General features: G+C 54.3%; 2 protein-coding genes across 4 annotated transcripts in view; one reads left to right on the forward strand and one right to left on the reverse strand.

Moving 5' to 3' along the window:
• The window catches only part of smarcd3 (SWI/SNF related, matrix associated, actin dependent regulator of chromatin, subfamily d, member 3), a 32,164-nt gene that overhangs the window by 3,293 nt on the left and 7,001 nt on the right, over window positions 1-21,870 (forward strand). The window contains exons 1-4 of one of the 3 annotated variants that reach the window (XM_062958183.1): window positions 6,697-6,781; window positions 17,873-18,153; window positions 20,088-20,130; window positions 21,606-21,728. In XM_062958183.1, the coding sequence (XP_062814253.1) occupies window positions 6,752-6,781; window positions 17,873-18,153; window positions 20,088-20,130; window positions 21,606-21,728 (477 nt within the window). In that variant the 5' untranslated portion in view covers window positions 6,697-6,751. Of the gene's footprint in view, window positions 1-6,696; window positions 6,782-7,440; window positions 7,766-17,872; window positions 18,154-20,087; window positions 20,131-21,605; window positions 21,729-21,870 lie in introns of those variants that run through there. The other 2 variants (XM_062958184.1, XM_062958185.1) reach the window with 2 other exon arrangements.
• LOC134292632 (uncharacterized) lies at window positions 4,947-7,041 on the reverse strand. The gene is made up of 3 exons (XM_062958189.1): window positions 6,710-7,041; window positions 6,125-6,427; window positions 4,947-5,990 (listed from the first exon to the last, which is right to left on the reverse strand). The coding sequence occupies exons 1-3, from the start codon at window positions 6,937-6,939 to the stop codon at window positions 5,954-5,956; spliced, it is 570 nt and encodes a 189-aa protein (XP_062814259.1). The 5' UTR covers window positions 6,940-7,041; the 3' UTR covers window positions 4,947-5,953.

Genomic DNA, 21,870 nt, shown 5'->3' on the forward strand with positions numbered 1-21,870 from the left:
TTCGACCTGCTAGGTGGGAAGGTGAGCTGGGGCTGATGGTGGGTGCTTACTCCAAGCCAGGTTGGCAAGATTGTTCTTCAGCTAATGGTTTAGCCTGCTGTGGTAAGCCTGGCCCAGCCCACCTCCCAGTAGCATTGTCTTGCAGTTCACCCATTAGCTTGCAAGAATGTCATGGAAGACCTCACCCAAAACCTTTCTGAAACCTACACATCTACAGCATTTCCTTGGTCTATAAAACTTTCCATTCTATGAAAAAAATGACACGACTAGCTTGGCATGACATGTTTTTGAGAAACCAGGTTGATTTTAGTGCTCTTGGCATTTTTGACTGTTGGATGCTTTCTTCTGGAACTTTTTCCTGGTGTCCAGGTCCTCTCTTTTGCTGTTCCTTCCCGTTTCCATCCAAGGGTTCTCCTCTCCATCCTTGAGCGGTCATCTGTGGGCACCAAGTCCCGCCTGCCCTTCCCTCCCCTCCCCTCCCCTCAAGCACCCTCGTGGGGCAGCTCCCCATGGCTTGATGCGCAGGGAGGAAGCTCCATCATGTTTCTGTTGCCATTCAGAAGGGCTTGTGCTGCCGGAGGGCTGCTCCCCGAAGCCCCTTCGAAGCCACAGTGCCCCCCCTTTTCCAGGCCTCTCCTCCCCTTGTGGGGCTCCTGCCCTTCAGCGTTTCCCCTCCTCATGGGCAGAGAGTGGGTCCAGGTCTGCCAGGTTTGCAGAAAAGCAAAAGCGGCTCTCACCTGCCTTCTAGTTTCCGCCCCCACCAAGAGCAGTCTCACCATAAAATGACACACTGTGAGATCTAGAGAGAAACCGGAGAAATGCCCACCAGAACAAGAAGGAATCCACTGCACGAGAAGTGCCAACTCAGAGCGTGCCCACCTGGCCCCACCTAGAGCAAGGGACGCTGGCCTTTTGGCCTTGGACCACAACCATGCTGGCCTGGCTGCTGCTGGGGCCCACACTGACCCCTCAGGGCCCAGAATGGAGAGCCTGCCAGGGTTCAGACTGACTCCAGGCGCAGGTCACATGAATCCCCTGGTGCAGGGAAAGGCAGGTGCCACCTGGGCCTCTGGGGAGAGAGCAGAAGGTGAGCTGTGGGGTTTTTTTGGAGTGCGGAAGGGGCTCATTCTTTACTTCTCCACTGTTTGTTAAAGGCTTTTGTTTGTATTTGGCCAGCTGTGGAATGCCCGTGTTCTTGACAGAAGATGTGGGGAGCTATACCTGCACCAGGGGCAACTTGATGGTGGCCCTCTTGCGGGGGAAGACCCAGCAGACGCAGGCTTGTGCATCTACCGGCAGTCCCTGGTGGGTTGCAAACATCCGACTTACACATTGTTGTGGTAATCTCTCTGAGTGGGTAGACTCAATTTAACCCTCTCTGGGGGAGATTCCACCAAAATGTAGCAGAGTAGCAAAAGCAAAAGCTTTCAAATGCAACAGTTACTTACACGGGGTGAGCAAGAGAAGCCTTTCAGCTTAGGATGACAATGGAGTGCAGAGTCTCAGTAAAAGTTCAAAAACATTTATTCAGGTAAAAAGAACTCCATTGTAGATAGAAAGGCTTGGGAGCTGTGTAGTCTACTCTAGACTGGTTTCTAAGGAAAAATAAGAAAGGAAAAATAACAAACATCTAAATAGTTACATCTTGCCAGGAGAGACAGCAAGATGCTGCTTGTTAGCTAGAAGAACAAAGGGAGAAGAGAGAACCAAAATGGTTCCAACTTCATGGTCCAGTTTATTGGGGCCATAAAAGACATTCTGACCAATGAGAAGTTAGTGTCCCTAAAGATTCACATTTCTACTAACTTCAAAGGGATGTGACGTAAACAGGACAGAGTGAAACACAGTTCCTAGTGAGGAACGGGGGGTGAGGCAACAGGAAGTGAGAGGAACCAGACCACACCTGGAATCACATTGTGTCCCATTCTGGTCACCGCCATTGAAAGGAGATGTTGACAAGCTGGAATGTGTCCAGAGGAGGCCGACTCAAAAGATCAATGGTCTGGAGAACAAGAATCCCTATGAGGAGCGGCTGAAAGAGCTGGGCATGTTTAGCCTGCAGAAGAGAAAGCTGAGAGGAGGAATGATGAGGGCCATGTATAAATATGTGAGGGGAAAGAAGTCACAGGGAGGAGGGAGCAAGCTTGTTTTCTGCTGCCCTGGAGACTAGGACGCAATGGAACAATAGCTTTAAAGTGCAGGTAAGGAGATTCTACCTGAACACGAGGAAGAACTTCCTGACTGTGAGAAGGGCTGTTCGGCAGTGGAACTCTCTGCCGCGGACTGTGGTGGAGGCTCCTTCTTTGGGGGCTTTTAAGCAGAGGCCGGCTGGCCATCTGTCGGGGGGACTTTGAATGTGTTTTCCTGCTTCTTGGCAGAATGGGGTTGGGCTGGATGGCCCATGAGGTCTCTTCCAACTCTAGGATTCTAGGATTCTGTGCATCTGCCCTGCAGGAGGAAGGAAGGAAGGAAGGAAGGAAGGAAGGAAGGAAGGAAGGAAGGAAGGAAGGAAGAGAAGGGGAACTCACTCCTGGAAGAGTTTTTCTCATGGGAAAGCTCTACCTACAATCCACAAGCCAGATTTTCCAAAACCCAGTTTTCACAGGGACAGGAAGTGAGGTGATATCTGAAGAGGGGCACAGGCAGCAAAACCAACTCCGCAGGAGTGCTGCCCCTTCCCTATGCAATCCAAAACTTATACAGGAGTTACACTTCAGAATGTACCTGTTTTGACTGACATACAAATTCAACTTAAGAGCAACCCTACAGAAGCTTGGGGACTGACGGAGGTTTCCTTGGTCAGAGCTGACACTCCTGGATGAGGAACCTCAGGGGACGTCTCTGAGGAGGAAGCCACGTCCCAAACAGAGGAGGGCAACACTTGGAGGAAAGTAGATGTGGATGGACGAGGAATCATTCTGAGTTTGGAGCTCCAGAATCCATTTGGACCTTCCCCCAGCACCATGGATGGTGCAGAAGAGCAAGAGAAACCACAGTGCTCATCTCGGGGAATGAGTAGGGCCCCTGGAATGAGTAGGGCCCCTGGAAGAAGGGCCCCTGCCACGGCTCCAAGGGGGTGGGCCCTTCCTGGCAGGGGTCTCACTGCCAAGGGTCTGACCCCAGGTGCCTCCAGGCGTTTGCGGTCCCTATGATGGAACAAAGAGGCAGAAGAAGCTTGCCAAGCCCACAGACCTAAGCCCTTTCCTTCCTTCTGGTCCCTGTGGGAACCAATGGCCCTGCAAGGCATCTCCCTCAGGAGGTCTCACAGGTGATCTATGGGTGAGAAGCTGAAGGGCCTGGTGCCCAGGCCCTCGTTCTGTCTCTTTTTTGTTCAAGGAGGCAGGCCAGGAAGGGAGAGACAGGCTGGACGTGGCAGGATCCTCAGGTGGGAGCGACTATCTTCTCCCGAGGAGTCCACGATGGAGAGGAGTTTCTTGAAAGTGGGATATGGGTGGCACAGTTTCAAGCTTTTCCAACAAGGAGAGAGACTAGGAAAGGTTTAAAGGAACCAGAATGCCAGAAATAGCCAGCGCATGCAGGGAGAAAGCCAGAAAGGCCAAAGCGCAGAATGAGTTCAGACATGCTAGGGAGGTTCAAAACAGTAAGGAAGGGGTTTGGGGAGCTTTCTCCTGAGCAAGAGGAAGGAGGAGGAAACAGCGGGGGCCGTTGCCTGAACAAGAAGGTGAAAGGCTGATGGGACAGAGAAAAGGCAAAGTTACTCAACAGGTTCTTTACCTTTTAGGATCTGGAGAACAAGCCCTGTGAGGAGCAGCTTAAGTAGCTGGGCATGTTTAGCATGCAAAAGAGAAGACAGAGAGAGAGGAGACAGGATGAGGGCCATGTGACTGGAAGTCATAAAAGACTAAGACGTGGAACAATGGCTTCAAATTACATGGAAGGAGATTCGACCTATACATTACTAAAACCTTACTAACTGTGAAAGCTGCTCAGCAGTGGAACTCTCTGCCCCAGAGTGTGGAGGACACCGGATGGCCATCTGTCAGGGCTGCTTTGAATGCAATTTCCTGCTTCTTGGCAGAATGGAGTTGGACTGGATGGGCCACCAGGTCTCTTCCAACTCTAGGATTCTATGGTTCTAGGAGAAGACTGAGCCAAACAGTGCTCAACTTGGGGACAATGGAGTAAATAACGCAACGGGGGAAATGCGCCCTTGCCACCCCATATGAGAGCCATGCGTGAGTTGGGGCCTTTTACCCTCGCACTCAAGACCTGGCTCTTTACTAGAGCTTTTAATCTATGTTAATTTTATCAATATTTGTATGTATGTATTTTTATCCTTTACAATTTTATCTTGTAAATCGCCTAGAGCATCGTGGATGGAGGGCGATTAATAAGTAATTAAATGATGATGATGATGATGAAATGCGGCATAGAATAGGTAAAGGCAGCACAGGAATACCTGGCTAATCTAAACGAAGCCACATCTCCAGGAGCAGATGTATATTGAGAGAACTGGCAGAAGTCATTTCAGATGAACTGACAATCATCAAACAAAAGCAAGTCATGCTGGATGAATATTAATTTTTTGGATAGAGTTGCTAGCTTCATAGACCAAGGGAATGCTGTGGATGTAGCATATCTTGATTTCAGTAAGACCTTTGACAAGTCTCCCCATGACATTCTCACAAAAAAGCTAATCATATATGGGCTAGCCCAGGCACTGGCAAACTTGGGCCCTCCAGGTGTTTTGGACTCCAACTCCCACAATTCCTAACAGCCTGGGCCAGATAATGCTACTGTGAATTGGACAGGGAATTGGCCCGCCCCCTGAACCCAGGGGCACTCCTGCCCAACGCTTCCTCCTCCTTCTTCCAGGGGACAAGGGCCCAGTGGGGGCCACAAAGGGGGGGTGAGGTCTGTCCTGAGCCCAGTACTGTTCAACATAATAATAATAATAATAATAATAATAATAATAATAATAATAATAATAATAATAATATACTTTATTTATATTCCCCTCTATCTCCCTGAGGGAACTCAGGGCGAACTACAGAACACACATACGGCAAGCATTCAATGCCATTATACAATTAACAAGGACAGACAATACACAAACAGAGGTAAAGGCGTTTCCCATCTTATTTCCAGCATCTTGGAGGCTGTGCTTGACTCCAGCCATGGGTATGTGTGTGTGTGTGTGTGCTGTCACTCCATTTTCCATGCCGAGGAGCTTTGTCTTCCTTAGATGTCCTCCTGACTGATGTCCTTAAGGGTGCCTTTTTATTACCCCCCTGCTAAAAGCGGTATGTATTTATCTGCTCTCATTACTGCTTTCGATCTGCTAGGTGGACAGGGAGCTGGGGCTAATGGCAGGTGCTCACCCGGCCTATCAATTGGCAGAATTGTTCTGCAGCTAGCGGTTTAGCCACATGCTGAATGTGAGCCAGGAGTGTGATGCGGCAGCTAAAGGAGCCAAGGCCATTCTGGGTGCATCCATAGGAATCTAGGGTCTCCTAAGGAGTGCCAAGGTGCCCTTTCTTCTGCTTTGCTCTGGCCTCTTTGCCTGGAATAATAGCCCTGTGTCCAGCTGGGTGGAAGCTGGAGATGGACTGGGTGGAAGAGGGCCGGAGTGGGGTGGCCAAAAGGGCCAAGGGCAAGAGGGACCAAGCCGCCTCCCCCTCAGTCCCGACTGTGATCCAGTGGTGGTCACCCCACGGACTCCCCTCTTCCCTTTGGTGCCAGGCCTGTCCTCCAGCTGTGATTGGCAGCTCAAAAAGCCAACGGGATCCTGTCCTGCCTCAAGAGGAGCCTGGTGCCTGGATCCAGGGATGGAAGTCCGGCTCCCTCTCTTCTCTTCCGCCTTGGTCAGACCACGCCTGGAATCCCACCGAGTCCCACTCTGGACACTGCAACTGAAGGGAGATGTTGACTCTCAGCTCGAATGTGTCCAGAGGAGGGAGACTCAAAGGGTCAAGGCTCTGGAGAACAAGCCCTATGAGGAGTGGCTGAAAGCGCTGGGCACGTTGAGCCTGCAGGAGAGAGAGAAGGCTGAGAGAGAGGAGACAGGATGAGGGCCAGGGATCAAGATGGGAGGGGAAGGAAGTCCTAGGGAGACGAATGCGCAATGGAGCAATGCCTTCAAAGTACAGGAAAGAGATTCCACCTGAACATCAGGAAGAACTTCCTGACTGTGTGTGAGAGAGATTGCTGTTCAGCAGTGGAACTCTCTGCCCCGGAGGGAGTGTGGTGGAGGCTCCTTCTCCGGAGGCTTTGAAGCAGAGGCTGGATGGCCATCTGTTGGGGTGCTTTGAAGGCGATCTTCCTGCTTCTTGGCTGAGTGGGGTTGGACTGGGTGGCCCACCAGGACCCCCCAACTCGAGGCTTCCACGAGGCGTGTCCCGGAGGCGCGTGTTCAGGCGCGGGGGGGCTTATGGTCACCCGCCTTCCCGCCGTCCGCTCGACTGACCTTCACGGGAGAGGGAAAAGAAATCTCTGCGCATGCGCCCTTCCAGAGGTACGGGGGGGGGGCGCAGGGGAGGGGCAGAGGGGCTCTTCCTGGGGGTGGGGGTCCCTTTCCCGCCTCCGCGACCCTGCAGCCGAGGGCGCCCTCTGCCCCTCCCCCTCCCTCCCCCCCCTTTCTTCCCGCGCGAACGCCCTCCGCAGCCCCGCCCTCCGAAGGGGCGTCCCCTCCCTCCCTCCCTCCCCCCTCCCTTTGAGCCTCCCTTGGGTACCACGCCCCTCCCGTTACCTGGCAACGCCGCCTCTGTTGCCAGGGAGACCAGCGACGGAGATGCCGGTCACCGCCGCGCCGGGAAGGACGGCAAGCGCGCCCCCGCGGGGACGGGAAGGGGACCGGAGGGGGGGCGGGGGGACCGGCACCCACACGCTGCCTCCCGGGCGGGGGTCACTGCGCATTTGGGGGGGAGGGGGGGTCTGGCTGCTCCGGAGGGGGAGGGGGGGCCGGTGGGGGGGGCGCATGCCTTCGGAGAGGAGGCCGGAAGCGGCGGGGGAGGGGCAGCGAGGGAGGGAGGGCGCGGCGTCCGAAAGGGAGGGGGAGGGGGAGGGAGGAGCCTTTGTGCGGGGGGGCGGGAGGGCGGGCGGGAGGCCCCTTCCTGCGCCTTTGCTTCCTTCCTTCCTTCCTTCCTTCCTTCCTTCCTTCCTCCTCCCCTCCCCCTCCCTCCCTCCCCTTCCCGGTCCGGCTCGGGGTCTGAGCGCGGAGGGGAGCCCGCCCGCCCGCCCGCCCGCCCGCCCGCCGAGGGTCTGCCCCGCCCCCGCCCCTCCCCCTCCCCTCCCCTCCCCTCCCTGCCCTCCCCTTCCCTCCGCTTGTGCTTGTGCTTCTCGGCGGAGGAATTTGGGCCGCAGCAGCTGCGCCTGCCTGCCTGGGTCCGGCCGCCCCTCGCAGCGCCCCGCGCGGACCCCTCCCCCCCCGCCCTGCCCCTCCCCCTCCCCCTCCCCTCCCCCGCCCTCCCTTCGGCCTGGCCCGGCGGCAGACTGAGAGAGAGAGAGAGAGAGAGAGAGAGAGAGAGGCCGGAGAGGCCGGAGGCGGCGAAGGCGGAGGCCGGGCGGAGGAGGAGGAGGAGGAGGCCGGGGCGGCGAAGGCGGAGGGAGGGAGGGGAGCCAGGCCCCTCTCCTCCCCCTCCCTCCCTCCCCCCTCCCTTGCCCCCCCCCTCCCTGCGCGTCGCCCGCCGGAGAGAGGGCGGGGGGCGGGGGGCGGAGCGGGCGATCGATGGCCGCGGAGGAAGTGACTGGCGGGGCGCGGAAGGCCACCAAGAGCAAACTTTTCGAGTTCCTGGTCCATGGGGTGGTGAGTCGGGGGGGGAGGGGGGGAGAGGGGAGAGGGAGGGGGCTGCCCCGCCCTGCCCCCAACACGTGCCGTGCCCCGAACAGGTGCCCGGAGAAGGAGGGGGGCCTCGCTCTGCCCCGCCCCCCCCTTGGGCGCCCCTCCCCCTTCCCGCGCGGGAGATGCCTTTGCGGGGTGGGGGGTGGGGTGGGGGGCGCCTTCTGACTCCTCTGGGGCCTCCACGGGGGGGGGGGGGTAGGTCTCCCGGGCAGAGCAGTGCTTGCTTCTCGTTGCCTCCCAGGCGGACCCTCGGAAACTTTTGCCCGGAGTCTGTTCAGTGAGAGGAAGGCCCGGCGCCCCCTCTGCCCCCCGCCCCCCGGTCTCCTCCGCAGCTGCCCCTCCCTCCCTCCCTCCCCCTCCCTCCCTCTCTTCCTGGAGCAGCTGCGGGGCTTTTCTGGGCAGCTGTGCCTCGGGATGCAGCCCCAAGCCTGAGGGGGGGGGGGCAGGAGTGTGTGTCTGGGGGGAGGAGGCACACAGGAGAAGCCCACCCCAAGTTTGGGCTCCTGGAGGCCTTGGGAGCCTTGGGACCCCAGCCCAGTTCTCTTCCCTGGGGAAGAAGACCCCTCCGTCCAGCCCACCCCTCCACCATTGTGTTCCCCGATTGTCTTCTAGACCAGGACTCCCCAACCTTTGGTTGACCAGGGAGCCCTTGACCAGGGGCCACTCTCCAGCGTGAGGACCAAAGGGCTAGGAATCAGTTTTTGGTCAACTTTAGATTTGGTTTGATTATTGGGGTGCGGATTCAGAAAATTGCATGCGACAGACCACCTCAGATCTAGTTCCTGATACAGAACGTATGCCATATCCAGTAGTGGCCGTCTGCTCGCCCACAGAAAACCATGTTTAATCCTCCAGAGCTGATGTGGTCTCTCCAATGCCATTTTCTGAATCTGACCTCAAATGACCCCGAAACAGGCCTCAAAATGAAGACACCAAGAAACAATCTTTTTTTTGACTGGGCTTTGTTATTATCCGTAGTAGTAACAGTGAGGCCACGGACCGTATTTTAGAAAACTCACACAAAGAGTGAAGATACCATACGACCTTATTGTTCGGAATACAAGCGTCTACCCTACTGCCCACCTATATAGGCCCTCGCTACAGTGATACAAATCATTCTTACAATGGGCCTGGAGGTTGCCCATTCTTTCCCCCCACCTCAGGGCAACTGAGTTTTATGGCTGGTTCATACTCCTGTCCTCCCTTTCGGCCCATGGGCATGTGTTCTGTGCCAGCGCTCTGTGTCCGGAGATGGCACGAGATGGGGATCATGACAGGACCACTGTTCTAGACCCCCTTCTGCACAAGTGGGGCCCAAGTGAGTACTAATGCTGGAAAGTGGCCCCTGGTCAAGGGCTCCCTGGTCAACCAAAGGTTGGGGAGTCCTGGTCTAGAAGACAATCACGGAACACAATGGTGGAGGGGGTGGGCTGGACGGAGGGGGTCTTCTTCCCCAGGGAAGAGAACTAGGCTGGGGTCACTTCTGACATGATTAAATCATAGAATCATAGAATCATAGAATAGTAGCATTGGGGGGGGGGGGGGTCAGCCACTTCCAAAGTATGGGGGGGGGGCTTCTTGCTGTCCACGTGTCACTAAAGAAGGGGCTCATTCGCTTGGCTTCCAAAAGGGTGAGGGGGTGCAGAATGGGTGCCCATTGAGAGTCCTATCCCTGGACTCCAAGCGTGGCCTGGCCTTCTTCCAGAGTTTGGCCAGAGCTGCCGTCCCCAAAACATCTGCCGTGAAAAGATGGAAGGCGCATCTCTGGGCTGGTGTCCCAACTAAGACTTGTGCGCCAGCTGTGCCCGTACCTTGGGAAGTCTGACTTGGCCACGGTGGTCCACGCTCTGGTCACATCCTGGTTGGATTACTGCAACGCGCTCTACGTGGGGCTGCCTTTGAAGACGGCCCGGAAGCTCCAATTAGTACAACGGGTGGCAGCCAGACTAATAACTGGGGCGGCTTACAGGGAGCGTACTACTCCCTTGTTAAGCCAGCTCCACTGGTGGCTGATATGCTACCGAGCCCAATTCAAAGTGCTGGTCTTGGCCTTCAAAGCCCTAAACGGTTCTGGTCCAATTTACCAGTCCGAACGTATCCTCCCCTATGAGCCTCCGGTGGCCTAGGGGATAAAAGCCTTGTGACTTGAAGGTTGGGTTGCTGACCTGAAGGCTGCCAGGTTCGAATCCCACCCGGGGAGAGCGTGGATGAGCTCCCTCTCTCAGCTCCAGCTCCATGCGGGGACATGAGAGAAGCCTCCCACAAGGATGGTAAAACATCAAAACATCCGGGCAACGTCCCCTGGGCAACGTCCTTGCAGACGGCCAATTCTCTCACTCCAGAAGCAACTCCGGTTGCTCCTGACACGAAAAAAAAAAGCCCACAAGAACCTTAAGATCATCTGGAGAGGCCCTGCTCTTGGTCCCACCTGCCTCTCAGGCACGGCCGGTGGGAACGAGAGACAGGGCCTTCTGGGTGGTGGCTCCCCAGCTGTGGAACTCCCTCCCCAGTGACATTCGGCAGGCTCCATCCCTTCTGGGGTTCAGGAAAAAAATGAAGACCTATGTATGCAGGCATTTGAAGAATAAGTATGTGTTGGCTTCGATGCGGTCTGGTATAAGGTCTGGTGGATGAATGGCATAAGCACTTTGTATATTGTATTTTATAACTGTTTTAACTGTTGTAACGTTTTAATTCATTGTATAACGGTGTAACGGCATCAATTGCCACTTGTAAGCCGCCCTGAGTCCCTTCGGGTGAGCGGACCCGAGGCTTCAGCCCTCCAGGTGTTTTGGACTTCAACTCCCACCATTCCTGGCCTCAGGCCCCTTCCTTTTCCCCCTCAGCCGCTTAAGCGGCTGAGGGGGAAAAGGAAAGGGCCTGAGGCCAGGAATGGTGGGAGTTGAAGTCCAAAACACCTGGAAGGAGGGCCCAAAGCAGGCCCATGCCTGTGTCAAACCCTTGTGCGGGCTGAACTGTTGTCCTGAAGGTTGAAAGTTCGAATCTGTGAGACGGGGTGAGCTCCCATCTGTCAGCCCTAGCCTCCCAGCACGGTGGTAACACATCCGGGCAACGTCTTTGTAGGCGGCCGATTCTCTCACAAACAGAAGCAACTTGTCTCGAGTCACTTATGACACTATTAAAAAAGAACATTTTGGGGATTTTAGGAGAGGAAGCCTCCAAAAGGAAGGCCCGAAAACTCCCAACTTTCTACTCCTGGGAGAAGAAGGGCAGCTTTGGTCCCAAGCTTGACCGCCACTGCACTGATTCTCCGTGCTTTGTGTGACTTGGGACCTTGCCGTGGCCCTGAGGGTGGAAGAGAGCCGGTCTTACCGTGTTTCCCCGAAAATAAGACAGTGTCTTACATTAATGTTTGCTCCCAAAGATGCAGCAGGTCTTATTTTCAGGGGATGTCTTATTTTTCAGGGGATGTCTTATTTTCCATTTACATTTATTGTTGAACAAAAAATGAACATTTATTATATACTGTACAGTAGTTGTCATCACAAAGCATAACCAGACAAACTGTGAATCCTATCAAGAATTTCTTGTTACTACAGTAGAGTCTCACTTATCCAACACTCGCTTATCCAACGTTCTGGATTATCCAAAGCATTTTTGTAGTCAGTGTTTTCAATTCATTGTGATATTTTGGTGCTAAATTCGTAAATACAGTAATTACTACATAGCATTACTGCATACTGAACTACTTTTTCTGTCAAATTTGTTGTATAACATGATGTTTTGGTGCATAATTAGTAAAATCATAACCTAATTTGATGTTTAATAGGCTTCTCCTTAATCTCTCCTTATTATCCAACATATTTGCTTATCCAACATTCTGCCAGCCCGTTTATGTTGGATAAGTGAGACTCTACTGTACCGATATTTCCATGTACAACACTCTATGGTATGTACATTTACCGATCCTGCATGCTCTGGTGTTCTGTTTGTTGGGCATGCTTCCAAACAAAAACTTTGCTAGGTCTTACTTTCAGGGGAGGCCTTATATTTAGCAATTCAGCAAAACCTCTACTAGGTCTTATTTTATGGGGATGTCTTATTTTAGGGGAAACAGGGTAGGCCCTTGGTGTTTCGTGGCTGTGCGTGTGTTTGTGGGGTGTATGAATTCTAGAAAAATGTCTATCAGCGATGGCTCGGCCGCTTGGCATGATGGAAGGCGGCAGCTGAGCCTCCTTCTGTGGAGGGTGGCCAGGATTGCAGATGGACAGCAACAGGCCTTTGCTGAAATGCAACGGGCGTTTGTTTGCAGGGTCAGTTGTGCCAGCGGTCTGTGTGTGTGTGTGTATCTGCACATACCAGCATGAGCGCCGGTTTGGGAGGAGACCGAGGTGGTGGTCTCTTTTTCAACAGGTGCCACTAGGGCAGAGGAGGCATCGTCGTCCCCCCAAGCAGGACCTTGCATGGTGGCCTCCCTCTCTCTGGGAGCTGGACGTGACTCTCGTGGACATTGCCATTAGGAGAGTGGCCAGGGAACAGGCCTGGCCTGTGCGCCCCAAGGTGCTCCTTGCTGGTGGTGCAGGGAAGCGCACGGGTCAAACAGCGTATCTTTTTGAGGAGGTTGCAGAAGAGGCCTGGCAAAGTGAATTCCAGCGCAGGAGAGACAAAGACAAGCCTCACCATCTGGCTGAATTCAGGACTGAATGGACTCACAGTGGTCAGACCAGGCATGGGCCAACATGGACCCTGCAGGTGTTTGACTGCAACTCCCATCATTCCACTTAAGCAGCTGAGGGGCAAAAGGAAAGGGCCTGAGGCAGTTAGGAATTATGGGAGTTGCAGTCCAAAACACCAGGAGAGAGGGCCCAAGTTTGCCCATGCCTGGACTAGATGGCCCCTGACAGAGCCGTCCTTAGGTAATTTTCTGGAGTAGGCAAACGGAATTTTGGCGCCCCCCCCCCAGGAGGCGGGGCCGCGCAGGGCAGAAGGCATGGCCGCATGGGGCGGGAAGGAACACGTTCCTGGGCACTTTGCGTCCGCTTCTCTCTTCAGCAAAGCACCCAGGAACGTTTGCCTTCTTACCAGGAAGATGTTCCTGGGCGCTTTGCGGAGGAGAAAAGCGGCGCCCGCTTCTCTCTTCAGCAAAGCGGCCAGGAAAGATTGCCTTCTCTGAGGCGTGGCCAGGCCGCACGGGCCGGGAGGCAGGGCCAGGCCGCGCGGGCCACATGGTGGAAAGGCCCAGGCTGTGGCGGCAAGGCCCAGGCTGTGGTGGGAAGGCCCAGGCCACAGCGGGAAGGCCCGTCCCGAAGGTGAAGGAGGCGGGGGGGGGGGGAGGTGTGCCACCCTCCCGGGGGCCTCGACGGCGCCCCCGGGACGATGGCGCCACAGGCAAATGCCTAGATTGCCTGGTGGTTGGACCGCCTCTGGCCCCTGAGGTCCCTTCCAACTCTGGGATTCTATGAGTCCCAATACGATAGACATAATGCAGTTTGGCACTGCTTTAACTGCCATTGCTATGAGATTCTGGGAACTGTAGTTTCCTGGGAGAAAAGACTAAAGGCAGTGTAAAATTACAGCTTCCGGGATTCCATTGCATTGAGCTGCAGCATTTAAAGTAGTGTTAGTAAAGGTAAATTTTTCCCCTGACATTAAACCTAGTCGTGCCCGATTCTGGGGGTTGGGCTCATCTCCATTTCTAAACCAAAGAGCCGGGGTTGGGCATAACAGCATGGAGCGTCAGTGTTACCTTCCTGCCGGAGCGGTACCTATTGATCTACTCACATTTGCATGTTTTTGAACTGCTTAGTTGGCAGAAGCTGGGGCTAACAGCGGGTGCTCACTCCACTCCCTGGATTCAAGCCTGCGACCTTTTGGTCCGCAAGTTCAGCAGCTCAGCGGTTTAACACGCTGTTCCACCAAAGTAGTGTTAACCTCATTAATTTTGCCGTGTAGATGCATCCTAATACATTGCAGGCAACACAGTTACCTGTAATAAATGGCAGGTTTGCCCCCCAGTTTTGCCTCGTGTTCCTTGACCTGTTCATGCAGTCACAAAGGGTTGTGTTATACGCGTTTACAACTGACCCAAGTGCCACAGTTATATCTCTAGGTGGGACTATTCAGGTGGTAAACACAGTGAGGCCGCAGCCAGCATCAATGTTGTTCTGCTCCTGGCTTTTCTTGCGCCAAAGCCACTGGGTCTAATTAATTACAGCAAGACCCCCCCCCCTTCTTTCTCCCAGGTGAGGCATCTGGATCTTCCTTTTGAGGGCAATGGGAGAGCAAGGCGGTCTCCTCAGTGTGTGTTTTGGGGTGGGGGGAGGTCTTGTGTGACAGGACAGTTCCCAAAAAGAGGGCTGTAGTGGGAAGTCCAGGATTCCTGGGTGGATGATGGGGGGGGGGGGGGGCTTGCTATGTGCATCGACCTTCTCCCCTCCAGAGCAGTCCCTCTAAGCAGCAACGGCAGCTGAATGAGCAGAGCCCTCATCTGTGCTCCTTGGTCTACCTTTCCCACACCTTTGACCCCGCTGGCCTTCCAAGGGTCAAGGGGGCACTCGGTCAGCCTTCAGAGCTGGGCCAAAGCAGAGTGAGGCTGGAAGAGTCGGCTGCAAGGCCGGGAAGGGGCAGTCTGGAAGAATCGAGCCTTCAGGGCTGCTGCTCTCTTTGATTCATTGACTCCGTGCAGTCAATTTTCCGCCCAGCCCCCCCATCAGGCCTTGTTAACCCGCCCACCCACCCCCCCCCCATTTCTCATGTAGAGCGTCCTGCGTTTCTTTTCTTTCAGTTAACTAGTTCTACATAATGTGTTGTCGAAGGCTTTCGTGACTGGAATCACTGGGTTGATGTGAGTTTTCTGGCCTGTCTGGCAATGTTCCAGAAGCATTCTCTCCTGACATTTCATCCGTGTCTATGGCAGGCATCCTCAGAGGTTGTGAGGTCTGTTGGAAACCAGGCAAATGGGGTTTATATATCTGTGGAATGATCAGGGTGGGAGAAAGAAAGAATTATTGTCTGTTTGAGGCAGGTGTGAATGTTGCCATTGGCCACCTGGATTAGTACCTTGATTAGTACTTTGAAGACTTACAGCTTCAAAGCCTGGCTGATTTCTGCCCGGGGGAATCCTTTGTTGGGAGGTGTTGGCCAGCCCTGATTGTTTCCTGTCTGGAATTCCCCTGCTTTCGGAGTGTTGTTCTTTATTTACTGTCCAGATTTTAGAGGGTTTTTTTTTAATAGTAGGAGCTAGATTCCTCATTTCCGTTGACATTGTCCACGTGCTTCTTGTGGATTTCAGTGGCTTCTCTGTGTCGTCTGACATGGTGGTTGTGAGAGTGGTCCAGCATTTTTGTCTTCTCCAATAATCTGCTGTGTCCAGGTTGGTTCATCCAATGCTCTGATATGGTTGATTTAGTCTGCAGGGCCTTGCATGTTCCTTGATGTGTTCCTGCGCAATGTTGCTGCGTTTGGAGGTCCCTGTGTAGACTTGTCCACAGCTGCATGTCATACGGTAGACTCCTGCTGATGTGAGAGGATCCCTCTTGTCCTTTGCCAAACAAAGCATTTGTTGGATGTTCTTAGTGGGTCTGTAGATTGTTTCTAGGTTGTGCTTCTTCCTCAGTTTCCCTCTGCGGTCAGTGGTTCCCTTGATGTATGGCAAGAACGATTTTCCTCTGGGTGAATCTTTGTCTTGACTCTCGTGGCTTTTTCTTGGTCTTGCAGCTCTTCTGAGGTCTGTGGACAATTGCAACATTCACACTTGCATCCAACAGACAAGAGCTCTTTCTCCCACCCTGGACCTTCCACAGATATATAACCCCACTGGCCTAGTTTTCAACAGACCTCCCAACCTCTGCCACAGATGTGGGTGAAAAGTCAGGAGAGAATGTTTCTGGAACATGGCCAGGGCTGTAGCCAAAGGGGTGTGTGTTTAGGGGTTCAACCCCCCCCCCCATTTTTCAGGGTTTTTTTAAAACCTGGTTTACTCATGAATTTTAACTGGTTAACCAAATCCCAAATACAGTAGAGTCTCACTTATCCAACATAAACAGGCCGTCAGAATGTTGGATAAGCTAATATGTTGGATAATAAGGAGACATTAAGGAAAAGCCTATTAAACATCAAATTAGGTTATGATTTTACAAATTAAGCACCAAAACGTCATGTTATACAACAAATTTAACAGAAAAAGTAGTTCAATACGCAGTAATGCTATGTATTAATTACTGTATTTACGAATTTAGCACCAAAATATCATGATATATTGAAAACATTGACTACAAAAATGCGTTGGATAATTCAGAATGTTGGATAAGCAAGTGTTGGATAAGTGAGACTCTACTGTACTCTTCATGATTCACTAAAAATAAAGTTCCAATCCCCCCCCCCCCAAAAAAAAATTATTTTCTGGCTATGGTCCTCAACATAGCCATACAGCCCAGAAAATGCACAGCCACCCAATTCTACATAAGACTCCCCTTCCTCCTCCTCCTGAAGCCCCCTCCCCACCCCACTGTTTGAATGTGTGGTGGCTTCCCCTATTTGATTTGCCCTCCGGCTTAAATTGGGGTGGGGGATACCGGATGACCTGTAATGGAGAAAGTAGGCAGGCACTCATGGTCAGCAGTCTCCCCCCCCCACCCCATGCCAGGGCGAGGCTTCCTGCCCCCTTTGCTGCTTCCTCACAGAGGGACCCCCCCCCCCCCCAGGAGCTCAGGCATCCCAAGAGATCATGTTTCTATGCCTGCATTGGCACGGAGGAGAGCTTAAGGCAGTGCCTGGAGGCAGCGAGGGAGGCCACAGCCCCCCGGATCAGGCTCTCAATGGGGCTTTGTGGGGGGCCAGAAGGGCCACTGACTCGGGGCCCCTCCTTGGGTGCATCATTGGTGGAGGCTGTGGGGAAATGAGGCCTCCCTCCCTCTCTCTGCCATATTTATTTATATTTATTCATTTACAGTATTTATATCCCGCTTTTCTCACCCCGAAGGGGACTCAGACCTATGCGGCAATGCTGATTATAACAATGACAAGACAGACAACAGATAGAGGCTTTCCCATCTTTCAACATCTTTTGGAGGCTGTGCTCGGTTCCAGCCACCTGGGGGCGCTGTTGCTCCATCTCTTTGTTTGTAAACTTCTCCCTCTTTCTGATTGAAATGCTGAGCCTAAATACCTCCCTGCTTTTTTTTTTTTTGGCCCCCTTGATTAGTATTGAATAGCCTTGCAGTTTCAAAGACTGGTGCTTCCTACCTGGGGGAATCTTTGTTGGAAGATGTTAGCTGGCCCTGATTGTTTCCTGTCTGGAATTTCCCTGATTTCTGAGTGTTGTTCTTTATTTACTGTCCTGATTTTAGGGCTTTTTTTAAATACTGGGAGCCAGATTGTGTTCATTTCCATGTTTTCCCTCTTTCTGTTGAAATTGTTCATATGCTTTCCTCTCTGTTGAAATTGTCTGGGGGGGGATCCAACAAAGGATTCTCCCAGGCAGTAAGCAGCCAGACCTTGAAGCTGCAAGGCTATTCAATGCTAATCAAGGTGGCAACATTCCCACTTGCCTCAAACAGACAAGACTTCCTTCTCCCACCCTGGACCTCATTCCACAGGTATATATATAAAAAAACCCATCTGCCTAGTTTCCAGAAGACCTCACAACCTCTGAGGATGCCTGCCATAGATGTGGGCCAAACAACAGGAGAGAATGCTTCTGGAACATGGCCAGATGGCCTGGAAAACTCACAGCAACCCAGTGATTCTGGCCATGAAAGCCTTCAACAACAAATGTTCATGATGTTTATGTGTTTTTAGTTATTGTAACCTGCCTCGAGCCACGAGGAGAGGTGGGTAAGATATAAAATAGGATAATAATAATAATAATAATAATAATAATAATAATAATAATGATAATAATAATGGCACCTCACCTCACCCGCAATTATCCAATTATCCAGCAAGACAGCCTGCAGTGGGGCCTCCCACCACCTTCGCGGGTGCCTCTGTTGTGGAAGTGGAGTGGGAGTGGGCTTCTTGCGGCGTCTCCCTCCAGAGCCAGGGGTCCCTCCCTCCCTCCCTCCCTCCCTCCCTCCGTTAACCAGCGCCTTTCTTTCTCTCCCGCTGCAGCGCCCTGGGATGCCCTCAGGCGCCCGCATGCCCCACCAAGGGGCTCCCATGGGCCCCCCCGGCCCCCCCTACGTGGGGAGCCCCTCCGTGCGCCCCGGGATGCCCCCGGCCGTGATGGAGCCCACCCGCAAGAGGGCCGCCCCCCAGCAGGGCCAGCAGCAGCCAGGGCAGCAGCAGCCGGGACAGGCGCCGGGCCAGGCGCCGCCAGGGACACAGCAAGCCCAGGGCCCGCCAGGGTCAACCGGGCAGCAGGGCGGAGCCAGCCAGAACCGGCCCCGGAGGTGAGTCCATGGCGAAAGGGGGGAGGGGGTGCAATCTGGAGGAAGCGGCATCCAGGCACTGCTCTTAGGGCGATGGAGGGGCACCTGGGACCCCCCCCCATCCCCCAGAGCAGGGCTCACCCTCACGGACAGAGGGGCTTCCCTGGCACTGCCCTTGGATCGGGGCCCTGGCTGATCTTTCTGGTGGGGCTGAGGGACCCATGGGGGGTCCGTATTGGGGGGCGGGGGCAGGGAGAGCAGCCTGCAGAGTTTGTCATGGGAGGGGGCAGCAAGGGCTCTGGGGATGCTCCTGTTGGGCGAGTGGGCTTCTTAACAAAAGACCCTTCCCATAAATGCATAGCAGAGTAACTTATTAGCAGCAGCATGACCCAGCGACAGTAGCCAAAAGTGATAAAAAGAACAAAAACACACGAACCAATGCAATCTCTTCCTTTTTGGAGGCTTTTCTTCCTAGCAAAATAATATCGTTGCACTATTTACAAAAACAAGGTTTCCATAACACAAAGTTCTTTATACTTCCTTCTTTGCTTCCGTGCTAGGCTTCTTTCACATGTAGATAAACAGCTTTGCTCTCACAGAGCCTCCTCTCACACCAAACTTACACAGGAGCTTCACACAGTAGGTTAGCACAAAGCAGCCTTCACACTGGAGCTTCACACATGAGGCCTTCAACATGGAGCTTCTCTCTTTGAAGCTTCTCACACCAGACCTTCTTTCACTGAGGCCTTCTCTCACACTGAGGCCTCTTCACACTGAGGCCTTCCTCACACTGAGGCTTCTCTCCCTGAGGCTTCTCTCACACAGAGGCCTTCCTCACACTGAGGCCTTCTTCACACTCCTCAGGACGACACTAACTTTGGCCCACTAACTCTGACAAGCTTTGACCCACTCACTCTCCTCAGGACAGGCTAGATTGTTTAATCCTTTCAGTGCTTGACCCACCTTTTTGTAATTAAAAATACCTAGTTGATTTTTAATATTTCTGACAGCTCCTCTGCCCCTTCTCCTCTTGGTTTGCTCCTGAGTGGGCAGCCTGTGGCCCTCCCTATTCTCCAGGGAGTGGACAAGATGTTTGAGGAGCTGAGGTCCAGGAGCCCTCCCTGCAGAGGCCCAGGAGCCCGAGGGGAGCAGCCCATTTTGGTCTCCTTCCACTCCTCCTCTCCCAGCCTGCCCTGTGTGTCTCTGTGTGGAGGACCACAGGAGGTCTGCCAGCCCCTTCTTGCCCCCTTTAGGTGGTGGGCGAAGCCCGGCTGGTTCTGCCCAAGGAGCCCCAGGCAAGCCATGGGTGGCTGGGCCTCTGCAAGGGTGGGCTTTGGAGGTGGCTTTGAGAGGCCAGCTTTGGTGGTGGACGCAGAGGAGGTGCTTGTGGCGCCCCCAGTGGCCTGTTTGGGTGCCTCCACCCAGTGGTTTCCAGGGAAGGCCAGACTCCGCCAGGGAGGGAGGCAGCGGTGGGGAGGGGGCTTCCTCTGGCCTGGAGAAGGCCCAGCCGGGCGGCCAGCGGTGGGGAGGGGGCTTCCTCTGGCCTGGAGAAGGCCCAGCCGGGCGGCCAGCGGTGGGGAGGGGGCTTCCTCTGGCCTGGAGAAGGCCCAGCCGGGCGGCCAGGGGTGGCGCCTCCTTCGCCCGGGAGCAGCAGCTGGGACTTGGCTTCCCTTCCTTCCTGGCAATCTCAGTTGGGGAGGCGGGGGTGGATCAGTGGGGACCTACCCTCTGCCCCATGCCCCTCTTCAGTTGGAGCCCCCCCCATTAGGGGCAGATAGCCAATGGGGCGGGAGGGCTTTTGGGGAGGGCAGCGGAGACCCCCCCACACTCCCCTCGCAGCATCAGCCGGGGCCGGGCACAGGGATGCCGGGATAATTTCGCAGGTGGCCGCCTGGCTCCTTGACCAGTTGCCATGGTAACCAGGCCTCTCTTTTTCCCCTTTCAAAAATGTGCAGTGCCAAGCGGAGGAAAATGGCGGACAAGATCCTCCCTCAGAGGGTGAGTGGCTTCTTCTCCACCCGGCGTCCTTCTGCCCTTCCTTCCTTCCCGCCTCCCTCTCCCCGCTCTCCCTGCCATTGCTGAGCAGGGTCTCTGGCACGGGGTTTGCCCGGCTGCTGGGCTGAAGCCCCACGTGTGTGTGTGTGTGTGTGTGTGTGAGTGCAGGGGGTGGGGGTGTTTCCCACCCCCCCTCCCTCCCTCGGCCCCTCTCCAGGCTCTGCCCAGGTGGGCTCTTGGACAGTGGGAGGTTCCTTGGCCGGCTGCAGTGGGAGGGAGGGGCTGGACTGCAGGGGCTCCTGAGGGGGGTCTTCCTCTGGAAAGTGTCCCACACCTGCAGCCCTCTTCCCTGGCTCTTCCCCCAAACAACGGGCAAACTCCTTCCCCATTTGGTTGCCACGGCAGGTCCCTGGCTTTTGGCTTCTCTCCCAGGGAGCCCTTGCCCAAAGGCAGTGTCCGGCCCGTTCCCGTTGGCATTTCCGGTGTCCTCCCTGTGTGCTCCGCCAGGAACAAGGCAGCACCAGCGTCACTGGCTTTGCCCACCTCCCCTCCGGACCCCACCTGCACCTCCTGCTTCTTGTTGGGAGGGCAGGATCCCCCCAAACCCCATGCCTCTCTCAATGAGTCCCGTGATTGATCTCTTTGTTTATCGATTTATTAATTGACAGTATTTATATTCTCCCCTTCTCACCCCGAAGGGTGCTCAGAGCGGATCACAGAACACATCTACGGCAAACATTCAATGCTGATTAGAACAGTGACAAGACAGATAACAGATAGAGGTGTATATAGGCTTTCCCATCTTTTGGCATCTTTGGAGGCTGTGTTTGGTTCTGGCCACCAGGGGGTGGTGTTGCTCTATCTCCCTGCCAAAGAGCTTTCTTTGTTCATAAACTTCCTCCTTTTTCTGATCAAAAGGAGCCTAAATACCTCCCCGCTTTAATGTGGTCCCTATTTAGTCTTCTTCATTGCCTTAGTTCTTGACCGTTGACTATGCTAGCTTGTGTTTTGGGGAGACAAAGTCTAAAGCATCTGGGTGACCAAACTCTGAGATGGGCTCCGGGCTGTGGTGCAGGTGGGAGAGCAAGCAGCTGCAATTAACTGCAATGAATCACTCTGACCAGGAGGTCATGAGTTCGAGGCTGCTCGGAGCCTATGTTTGTTTGTTCTATGTTAAAAGGCATTGAATGTTTGCCTATATGTGTAATGTGATCCGCCCTGAGTCCCCTTCGGGGTGAGAAGGGCGGAATATAAATGCTGTAAATAAGTAAAAATAAATAAGAACCCCTGATAGATCTTGTCTGATCTTGGAGGCTTATTAGGATCAGTCTTGGTTAGTAGTCACTGGATGAAAAACCACCAAGGAACCCAGAAGCCTTTGGAGGAGGCAACTGCCAAAGCCATCTCCGAGGCTTCCTTGCCTGCCGGCCTCCACCCCCCCCCCCCCCAAGTGACACTGCTCCCTCCCCTCTGCCCAGATCCGGGAGCTGGTGCCGGAGTCTCAGGCCTACATGGACCTCCTGGCCTTTGAGCGGAAGCTGGATCAGACCATCATGCGGAAGCGCGTGGACATCCAGGAGGCCCTGAAGAGACCCATGAAGGTGGGCAGTGTTGCACGGCGGGATCCCAGTCTCCGTCCTTTGCACCCCTCCTCCGGTGCTGCAACAATCACCTTGGTGCCCAGGAACCACCTCCTCTGGGCAGATTTTTCCACTGGGCCTCAGGCCCCCGGGGCCAGCTCAG

Source organism: Anolis carolinensis, chromosome 6 (assembly GCF_035594765.1).
Source record: "Anolis carolinensis isolate JA03-04 chromosome 6, rAnoCar3.1.pri, whole genome shotgun sequence".
NCBI lineage: Eukaryota > Metazoa > Chordata > Lepidosauria > Squamata > Dactyloidae > Anolis > Anolis carolinensis.